The 11,525-nt window shown below is 39.5% G+C and overlaps 1 protein-coding gene across 1 annotated transcript in view; it reads right to left on the bottom strand.

Moving 5' to 3' along the window:
• The window catches only part of APPL1 (adaptor protein, phosphotyrosine interacting with PH domain and leucine zipper 1), a 38,836-nt gene extending 27,806 nt beyond the window's left edge, over positions 1-11,030 (bottom strand). The window contains exons 1-4 of the mRNA XM_081819776.1: positions 10,838-11,030; positions 5,316-5,414; positions 3,927-3,986; positions 3,055-3,126 (exon numbers count right to left, since the gene is read on the bottom strand). Coding sequence (XP_081675902.1) covers positions 3,055-3,126; positions 3,927-3,986; positions 5,316-5,414; positions 10,838-10,891 — 285 coding nt within the window. The 5' untranslated portion in view covers positions 10,892-11,030. The remainder of the gene's footprint in view (positions 1-3,054; positions 3,127-3,926; positions 3,987-5,315; positions 5,415-10,837) is intronic.
• Positions 11,031-11,525: the final 495 nt, after the last annotated feature.

The following is an 11,525-nucleotide window of genomic DNA, read 5'->3' as shown; positions in this document are numbered from 1 at the left end:
CACTCCAGCAACCCTCAGTTTGTTTCCTGAGATTAAGAATTCCTCATATCAGTGAGGTCATATGATACATGTCTTTCTCTGATTGACTTATTTCGCTCAGCATAATACCCTCCAGTTCCACCCACGTCATTGCAAATGGCAGTATTTCATTCCTTTTGATGGCTGCATAATATTCCATTGTATATATATCTTCTTCTTTATCCATTCATTTGTCGATGGACATCTTGGCTCTTTCCATAGATTGGCTATTATGGACATTGCTGCTATAAACATCGGGGTGCACGTACCCCTTCGGATCCCTACATTTGTATCTTTGGGGTAAATACCCAGTAGTGCAATTGCTGGGTCGTATGGTAGCTCTATTTTCAACCTTTTTTTTTTTTAAAGATTTTATTTATTTATTTGACAGAGAGAGACACAGCGAGAGAGGGAACACAAACAGGGGGAGTGGGAGAGGGAGAAGCAGGCTTCCCGCCGAGCAGGGAGCCCGATGCAGGGCTTGATCCCAGGACCCTGAGATCATGACCTGAGCTGAAGGCAGACGCTTAACAACTGAGCCACCCAGGCGCCCCTATTTTCAACTTTTTGAGGAACCTCCATACTGTTTTCCAGAGTGGCTGCACCAGCTTGCATTCCCAACAGTGTAGGAGGGTTCCCCTTTCTCCTTACTGTGCCCATTTTGTAAATTAGTCTTTATCACATGTATGTATGTATGTAAAGGGAAACACGTAATATACATAAGGTTCAGTACTATCCATGGTTTCAGGCAACCACTGGGGGGGGGGGCAATGTATCCCCTGTGTATGGGGAGGGGGTACTATCATAGACATTTCTTCAAAGATATACAAATGGCCCATAAGCATAGAAAAAGGTGCTCAACATCATTAGTCATCAGGAAAATGCACATAAAACCTACAATGATATACCACTTCATACCTGCTTAGATGGTTATAATAAAAATATAAATTAAAATAGTAAGTGTTGGTGAGCATGTGGAGAAACTGGAACCCTACATTACTTGGGAATGTAAAAGTGTGCAGGACCTGTGGAAAACAGTCTGGCTCAAAAAAGCTAAACATATGAAGAGGATGCGGAGAAAGGGGAACCCTCTTACACTACTGGTGGGAATGCAAGCTGATGCAGTCACTCTGAAAACAGTATGGAGGGTCCTCAAAAAGTTGAAAATAGAACTACTCTACGACCCAGCAATTGCACTACTGGGTATTTATCCCAAAGATACAAATGTAGGGATCCGAAGGGGCATGTGCACCCCAGCGTTTATAGCAGCAATGTCCACAATAGCCAAACTATGGAAAGAGCCTAGATGCCCATCAACAGATGAATGGATAAAGATGTGGTGTGTGTGTGTGCGTGCACGCACACACACGCACAATGGAATATTATGCAGCCATCAAAAATGAAATCTTGCCATTTGCAATGAAGTGGATGGAACTAGAGGGTATTATGCTAAGTGAAATAAGTCAATCAGAGAAAGACAATTATCATATGATGTCTCCGATATGTGGAATTTGAGAAACAAGACAGAGGATCATAGGGGAAGGGAGGGAACAATGAAACAAGATGAAACCAGAGAGGGAAACAAACCATAAGAGACTCTTAATCTCAAGAAACAAACTGAGGTTTGCTTGAGTGGAGGGGGATGGGAGGGATGGGGTGGCTGCATGATGGACATTGGAGAGGGTATGTGGTAAGGTGAGTACTGTGAATTGTGTAAGACTGATGAATCACAAACCTGTACCTCTGAAACAAATAATACATTATATGTTAATAAAAAGAAAAAAAATGCAAAAAGAAAAAAAACGGAAAAAAAAAAGCTAAGCATAAAGTTACTGTATGACCCAGCAATCCCACTCCTGATTATATACCCAAAAGAACTGAATATTGGTGTTCAAGAAAAAAATAAAAGAAAAAACAAAAACTTGTACACAAACCCTCACTGTAGCACTATTCCCACTAGCAAAAGGTAGCAAACTCAAATGTCCATCAACTATCAATGGATAAATAAAAAGTGGTATATTCAAACAATGGAATTTTATTCACCCAAAAAAGGAATGAAATTCTGATACATGCTACAACACAGACAAACCTTGAAAACATTATGCTACAGAAGACGGACATAAAAATCCACAAATGTGTAAGTCCATTTATATGAAATATCCAAAACAGGCAAATCCATATAGATAGAAAGTAGATCTGTGGTTGCCAGGAGCTGAAGGGAGGGGAAGTGGGGAGTGACTGCTTAATGGCCATGGGGTTTCTGTTGGGAGGATGACAAAAATGTTCTGGCACCAGTGGTGATGGTTGCACAACATTGTGAGTGTATAAATGTAAGCAGGGAGACATTTTATGTTATGTATATTTTACCACAATAAAAATATTCCATTTCCTATAAATATTTCTTTATATTGCTCTACTGTAACAATATTTTGCTACAATGAGTTATTAAAATATTTCAAAAAATTACTTTTTCAGTTAGGGGACTAGAAAAGACAGATCTAATGGTTCATGTGAAAAGAAGAGCTTTCATTGCCCCAGTTGAGAAGAGTAATGGACTCCCCAGATAGCTCTCACCACCCTTCTTCCTCCTAACATTTTACCATTCAGTTTATTATTCCTTCCACCCCAGACAACCAATATCAGCCCTTAATTTCTCTAACCAGTCATCAGAACAAATCATTAAAAAATGATCCAGAACTTAGCTATATCTCATAGTTTAATTCTTCCCTCCCTGCCTACAGCAAATAAAACAGTGAAAGGTTGAAGGACATGGACTGGGAAGAGAGAGAGCACATCTCTATGCTTATACCCGAAAACAATTTGTTTTAATCAGACAAAGTACTATTTTTATGAGACAGTCACTAAGATATGAGACAGACACTAATATGGAAATAAGGTCCTTCTTTAAATAGTAACCTTTTATTATAGAGATTTGCTCATGTAATCATAATAATACAAGTTCCCAATAAAAGCTAAACAACTTGAATAACTTAATTATAAGACCACTTACTCAAGCAAAATAAAATGAGCACTTACCTCATCTATAACTTTTGAAAACTGTTGCAAAGTAGAGCTCATAACTTCATCATCACCCCCCAACGGAAAACGCTGAAAAATGAGAAACAGAGATGAGGTAAAGGTCCAGTGCTGTATGTCTTCTGTAAATGATGCTGTAATTTACATTTTTTAAAATAGCTGACCCTCAAAACACATAGGAGTTAGAAGGGCCGACCCCCACATATAACTTTTAACTTCCCTCAAATTTAACTACTAATAGCCTACTGTTGATGGGAGCCTTATCAGTAATGTAAACAGTTGATTAACACATATTTTATATATTACATGTATTATGTACTGTATTTTCATAAACTTTTAGAGAAAAGAAAATGTTAAAATCATAAGGAAGAAAAAATATATTTACTGTACTGTATCAAAAAATCCATGAATAAGTGGACCATGCAGTTCAAACCCATGTTGTTCAAGGGTTGACTGAAACTTTTAAAAACTTCCAAAATTTTTAATAAGCTCTAAAAATGTCACTTAATAAGAGTGTAATTCGTATAATTAGTAAACATTACTTAAAATGTTTGCTAAGCAACTAATTAACATAATATTATAGGAATGCACATCATACTAGGAGTTCAAAGATTTGTTTAGCTCCAATTCCTCCAATAACCAGCTATATAATGAGTAAGCCTCAGTTTCATTTGTGAAAAGAAGATACGTCAATTAAATAACTTCTACCTAAGATTAGTTAAAATTAGCTATAAGGGAATTTCAACAGCGTATCAAAATTACTTTCTATGAATTCAAAAAAGCTTAGGATTCTTGATGAGCAATTCTATTTATACAGATACTGTATCACTGTGTATTTTAAATCATGCTTTTAAAATTTTCATGTACGATACCTGTTTTTCATATTCTTTTAAAAGTTTTGAAGTCAGGTGTGTTGCTGCACTTAATTCATTCTGTGGGGGCAAAAATCAGCATTCAAATTAACACAATATTACTGATTAAGAAAAAGTTTTAGTTGAAGATACCTATGCCACTTCTGGTTTTCACTTAACAAAAATGCTATACAACGTGTTCTCTAAACCCCTCATTAAATCACTGGAAAGGGAACTACCATTAAAGCACTTTAAAGGGAAACTCAAACCATGAATCAATTGATACCATCAAGGAATTCAGCAGTGTTCTAGGTCTATGCTTTATTTTAGCTAATAAAACTCAGCATTAAATATTGTTAAAGCTTTAAAGCTAGAAGTAAACTGTACATAATCTTAGCAAAATCTTAAAAGATTCTACATTAATGACAAATCATTCCTCTCTCTAGACGCTGAAACTATATCAATGCATTTAATAACATACAACTAAAATATGATTAGCCTAGTCATATAATACAGCAACATAGCCATATGAAGGAAATACTTTCAAGTTTTTTTTTTTTCCCCAGTGATGAATATAATGACAAATGTGACATTTCTTTTACATAGTAATCTCTGTGGTCGGGACTCAAATCTTGAGAGACCAATCACAAGGAAAAAAATTAAGGGTTTGTGTACAAGCTTTTGTTTATTTTCTTTTTTTCTTGAACACCAATATTCACGCACATGAAATCAATAGGTGGATCCTTAACTGACTGAGCCACCCGGGCACACCTCACAGCAAATTTTTAGTACATAATGAAAATGTGAGTCCAGAAAGGAGATAAAATGAGAAAGGGGGAAAAAAACTTGTATACCTAATTAATCCCAAAGAAAGCTTATCACAGAAACCAGGCTGCTGTTAAGGCTTATAATTAAGTTACATAAACATGGCCTCAAATCTTAAACCTGCTCAACAAAAAAATCTAGTCATCTCCTTCTTAAATTCATCTCCCAGTACCCAGAGTTACATCTAATTTTTATTATCTGCTTCTCACTAAACATAAACTACTTTCATTCCTTTACTCAAAAAGGGGGAAGCGTTCCATGAGATTAAAAGCACAATTAGGGAAAACATTGGTGACAATATGGAATCTTAGGCAAAGATCATGATCAGTGAGTTTCACTGTGTTTGGGTAGAAAGGGGAAGACGCTTCAATCTTTGTATCTTTTAAAGAGCTACAAACTACACACTAGTAATTGGAATGTGGGCTCTAATACAAAATACTTAAAAGTTCATGCATCCACTCAACAGATATTACTATGAGCCCAGGATAGGGCTAGGCACCAGTAAACAAGGCAGACACTAGCTAGATCTGTCCTCATGGGCTTAATGAGTCATTTAAAAAAAGCAGTCAGCCTTTAGGTTTTTACCTGTGCATCATAAATCCGATGCATAGCTTGATACAACTGGTTCATATAGTTGGAAATAGCTGTAGCATCTTCTTCAAATACACCCAGTAAAGACCTTGTCTGTATAAAATAAAGCAGTAAGTTTACATTAACAATTATATAAATCAACTAGAAAATTATTTCCTAAAGGAAGGAAAAATCCTAGGATATTGGAGCTCTAATAATTCTGAGTTTTAACCTATTTTCTCTCTTTTGATAGTAATGCCAAAATAGTATTGTAGTAGTAATGTTGGGGTTCTTTGTTCTCAATTTCACTTCACTAAAATGGAGGGATTTTCCAACTACATCACACAATATTTTTATTTTTTTAGGGGCGGGGGCAGAGGGAGAGGGAATCTCAAGCATCCCAGCACAGCTCCTAACCCTGAGATCATGACCTGAGCCAAAATCAAGAGTTAGACGCTTAACTGACTAAGCCATCCAGGCGCCCCCATCACATAAACTTTAAAAGGAACAACAAAGGTATATTTTTATGAATTAAAAAGTCTGTAATTAAACTAAGAACAAATCAACAAAAATGTCCCAGGCTAAATTAACAGTATTCCATGTATAAATAGAGGTCTTATTTCAGGATAACTCAGTATTATTTCTCTTTTTCCATGGTCTCTTGTAGTAATCCCAAACCCCTCCCCACCTTAATCCAAAATAATAACATAGTACCCATCCCCAACATGGCCTAGTAAATGCTAACTTGGATTTTATGAGTACAGAATTTGAGGTTTTTTCTTCTTCTTCTTCATACTTACCTATATTGTTAGGCATTTTTTTTTTAATGCAATAAGCATTTCCCCTTCATTTTAAGGGGAAAATTTGTAAAGTAAGTAAACGTTAAGACTGTCAATAAAAAGGATCAGAGATAAGGAAACTCAGCATATCAAGAAGGCAGCCATACTCACCTTTTCATATCCCAAAGGCAAAGAAAGGATTAAAATACCAACAACTACTGAGATAACTGCTGTTTAAAATCTAAAAGATGACCTTATATTTTTATTCTACAAATAGTTCATTCTTAGAAGGTGGTTTAAAAAAAAAAAATCAACTTATTCCTTAGCTTCCTATTTTCAGAAAAGGAAGCTAAGTCAACATGGTTTAAAAAAAAAAAAAGAGGGTACAAAATCATTATGTCCATATATGAAATCCATGTTGTCAGTCCTCTATTTCCCATGCTCCAGAGATTTAGATCTGACAGAATCTTTTCATTCTTTAGCTCTGTGCCCCCCCTCCTATTCCCCACAGTGATATTTTAAGATGTAAAAAAGAAATCAAGAAACCTTGTTTGAGTAGCGCCATTCTTAAGAAAAATCTGCTATTTTTTGTTTCCCCAAAATTATTATTCTAATTCAAGGAATTACACATTTATGCAAAAACCTGTAGTGGATTTATAAATTAAAAAGATCTCCCTAGCCCCAGTGTTAAAACAGGTTCCCTATTTAAAACTAATAATATCCAGTTAGCAACTTATAAAAGTACATCAATATGATACCATTTCATTGAATCTATGATGACTTCCACTGTGAGCTGTGCCAATTTTTTTAAAGATTTATTTATTTATTTATTTATTTGAGAGAGAGAGTGCACATGAGTGGGAGGAGGGGCAAAGGGAGAGTCTGCAAGCTGACTCCCCTCTGAGCATGGAGCCTGATACGGAGCTGGATCCCACAACCCTTGAGATCATGACCTGAGCCAAAACCAAAAGTCAGATGCTTAACCGGATGCTTAACCAACTGAGCCACCCAGGCACCCCTGCACCATTTTTAAATACTACTAAAACAAAACAATGCCAGCAATTAAGCTATGATTTGAGATCTTCTTATGTCTTGCAATTTTGACTTTATATTTGTGGAAATGAACCTTTAGACAGAATTTTATATACAACTCCTTTGAACATAAAAGGAAAACACAAACAGCATAAAATTTAGTATTATCCTAGTATTTCTTCAGAGTTCAATTCTTGTGAGTCACTTTTTGACATAAGAATCATCAATATCCATGTTTTCTCATCCAATATTATTCTGTGCCATGGGAGGTGACAAGTATTTCCTAGAAGTGTTCCACTCTTGTCCCCAGTATTTTCTTCCAAACCACTGATACCCATTCAGCAAATTTTGATGGTGAATATTTTCAGACAACAAACAGGACTGATGGTCCTTCAAGTGGTTGTTAAATTGAGTTGTTGAATGCTGAAAGGCTGCAGTTGACCAGTCATACCACTAGGAGAAACAACCATGTGTGCACATTTGCAACCAATTACAGATAAATCATCAACTGTAGAGGGGCATCTATCTCACTATCAGGCATGTTAAGATGTGGAAAAAGAAAAAAAAGAGTATGTCTCATTATCTGTGAATATTCCATGTTATGTCAAAGAAAAAAGTCTCCAGTTGGAACTAGACATTTATCTTCCAGTTCTAGCACTGATGAATCACAGATACTTATCTACACATAAAATCGATTATTTTTAAAAGATCGTATCTGTTCTTATTAACCAGCAGTTTCATTTTGCTCCAGATTTTCAAAACAACATCTGTGTATGGACAAGACATCTAGTGTAGCCTTAAAGATTTCCTATCTCAATAAATACTATCTTTTGCAGAATGGGAGACAATTCTAAAGATGTTTATGTCCAATCAACTAGATTTGAACTTGCAAATAGCCCTCTATTTTAATACTTACTATAAATCAAAACTAAAATGGGTAACTGCAATTTAGGTTAGTCTTCCATGACTCCAGGCTCTAACTTTTTTACATAGCAATTGACAGGACATTTTTTTTTTTACACTTAAAATATTTTTTTTTTCCAGGTTTCATATAAGGGATATGTATATATATATTTTTTTAAAGAGCCAAGATGTCCATCAACAGATGAATGGATAAAGAAGATGTGATACACACATACACACACACACACACACACACACACACACACAGAGGAATATTATGCAGCCATCAAAAGGAATGAAATATTTCCATTTGCAACGATGTGGAGGGAACTGTAGGGTATTATGCTGAGCAAAATAAGTCAATCAGAGAAAGACATGTATCATATGACCTCACTGATATGACGAATTCTTAATCTCAGGAAACAAACTGAGGGTTGCTGGAGTGGTGGGGGGTGGGAGAGATGGGGTGGCTGGGTGATAGACATTGGGGAGGGTATGTGCTCTGGTGACAGGACACTTTTGATTAGGATCAAATGATCTAAATAAAAACTCATCTATATCAGGAGCTTTAAAAGTTTTCATACTCTTTGTTATTTGACTTCTTCGACTCTATCCTAGATAAATAGTCCAAATGAGAAGAACATTTATGCCCCAAAGCATTAACCTCAGTCCTATATATAAAAACAAAACTTGTGGAAAACTCTCAAAGTCAACAGTAGGACAACTGTTAAGTCACTTAAGGAAACATGCAGCTTTCAATTTTTTTTATTCAAGATTTAATAATATCTGGACATACACTACAATGTTAAGTTAAAGCAGAATAAAAATTGTTATGCACAATATAACTTCAAATACATTAAAATATATAAGAGAAAACGAGGAAAAACTTAACAGGGTTTGTTGCTGGGTGCAAGACAGGTAACTATTTCTATACCTTCTAATTTTTCTGAAGCGCATAACTATGATTTTTACAATCAGGTACAAAAATAAAAACATTCAGTATAACAGCTGAGATTCAGAGAAGTTGAGTGACTTTCCCTAAAGCAAGTGAAGTGGCAGTGAAGACTAAAACTCCATCCCGAATCCCAGAATCCAGAGCTTTCCATCCTACCACAAGTTCTCCCTAAGTATTACTTCCAAGCGTCTTCCCTTTCTAAATCTCATTTGTCCCAACTAATTTTTCCAAGTAAATATTACCTAGTTCAAATTATTACTTACAGAAATTGAAAGAATATCAAGGTAGCTGTCTTCATTAAAAATTACTATAAAACTGATACTAATATGGCATGCACTTGTAAAAAAACAAATGAATGCTCAAGTTGTAAACTAATTGTGTGAAAAGTTCAAGAAATTAGTCTGATGAGTCAGATCATATACTCCTCACAAGTACTGGCGAAGGCACCGTGCTACCCATTCTGGACTGTGTATAATCTTTATGGGCTATAAAAACCAGGCCAGGTAAGAAAAGGTAAAGCAACCTGTTGAGTCTTATATAATAACAGTAAAATGACAAAGTGCACCTGTCCAATACATGCCACAAAATTTTTACAAAACATCTGAAACAAATATAGCTTCTAACTTTACACTACAGAAATCATTAAGAATTTGAAGTAGCTATCCTGGCAGTCAAGATAAACCAAGATGTGGGTTTCTGCGTGTATCAGTTTAGGCTGGTAAGAGAACATTACAGCAAACAACTGGCTTGTGAAGATAACTTTCCGCCTGGGGGGAAAAAAAAATCAATTCCACAATCAGAGCCTGACTTCTACTTGGCAATTAAAATTGGCAGAAGTCATGACAGACGTCACACAGGCCAGGGGGATCTAGCCCCTTCTTCCTCATCTTTCGGGGCCATATTAAACTATCAAGACACATATGAAATGTGTGCAATTGTAGTTCTGAATGAACACCATTTCGAAGGTAGCCAACCAGCAACATCGTCTTAAATCGCTTAAATTGTTGTGTTAAAAGACAGGCTCAAGGGATGATGTTACTCAATGCAAGTTACAGCGCCTACCAACATGTTTTTAATGTAACTGATTTCGTTCTTCAATACTGAACACGTAACAGATTGTTACGTTTCCCTAGACTGTCTGAGGCTACAGCAACCACACTAGCATTACCCCCCCAAAGCACGAAACACGGGGCTTTTATTTTGATGAGTTTATTAGGGCCAAGTCTGCATCATTCCGCGCAGCAGTCGCGGAGCCACGAAGGCGCCGTCCATCACAAGCCGTGCACAGCTCGAGCGACAGCGGATACAGTCGCGGCCACGACACTGGACACAGTCCGCGGGGAGGCTCCGAGGCACCTGACGGGCTTCGCCGGTGATTCTCCACGCGGGTAAATCAGCAGCCTTCCAGCATCTCCCGAAGAAAAACTATCCATTTCCTTCCCTAGCTTGCTCAGAAATTATGGAATAAGTCTACGGGGTTTTTTCCTCCTTCTGCACTTCCTCCGAAGAGGGTTGGAATTTATGACCTTACATGACGGCGATAAAAACGCACCTTTCGTCAAATACAAGGGAGCCCCGCGAACGTACGTGAACGCCGGGCCCACGAGCGAAGGCGGCGGAGGTTCGGTCGCCGCCAGCCGACGTCCCAGACCCCGCGCGTGCCTCTCGGCCCAGCCGCGCAGGCCCACGCGGGCCTCGGGCTGGCGGCCGGGCCGCGGCGGCTCGGGGCGCGGCCCGCGACGGGCGGGGACACAGGGCGACGGCGCCCACCTGAAGCCAGGACGAGCACCTGCGGCGGCCACGGCACCAGGCCTGGGATCGGCCCGCCCTGCTCTTTCCCTCGCCTCGCGCCACCGCCCGCGCCTCACCTGTGGACTGTCCTCCAGCGTCTCCTCGATGGGCAGCTTGTCGATTCCCGGCATCGTGGCGGAGGGAGAGCGGCGGCAGGAGACACGGCAGCCACCCACAGCTCCCCGCGCCCGCCCGCCCGCCTGTAGCAGCTGACCCCGACCCGCCCTCTCCTACAGGCGCGGCCGCCGTCGCCGCCCGCGCAGCTCTCGCCAGGAGCCGAGCGGCCGCGCGGGAAATCCCGCCCCCTCGGCCTCGCTGCCCCGCCTCCCGGCGCGCCCATTGGCTCGCGGCGACGCCCGTCAGCGCGGCAGGGCTGGCCTGGAGGTTTCTCCGCGGGGCGGGGCTCTGCGGTGAGCGGCGGTCTTGGGGGCGGTGCAGGCAGCGCCCGTCTACCCTGCGCGCGCGTTTTGATGTAAATTGTGAGGGACCGTCTACCCCCCCCACATACGGCGAACGTTTCCGGGAATCACAGCCTCGTTTGAGGAGGACCACACTGGGAGTTTGGGGTGGCTTTACTTCTCCCGCAGCGAGACCTCATCACCGGCCACGGAAGAGGCCCTACTGCGGGGGGCCTTTCTTTAGTTGCTTAAATTATAACGTTCCTAACCCTGCCCAGAGCGTCCAGTCTACTCCCCACCCTTCAGCAGAATGGTGCTGGCTAACTCAGATGTCTGTGAAATCCCAAGTTGTATCATTAACAGGGCT

This window comes from Leptonychotes weddellii, chromosome 1, assembly GCF_054177405.1.
Source record: "Leptonychotes weddellii isolate Sample4059 chromosome 1, ASM5417740v2, whole genome shotgun sequence".
Lineage (NCBI taxonomy): Eukaryota > Metazoa > Chordata > Mammalia > Carnivora > Phocidae > Leptonychotes > Leptonychotes weddellii.
The sequence above is the reverse complement of the archived record's forward strand: the minus strand, read 5'-3'. Positions and strand labels throughout refer to the sequence as shown.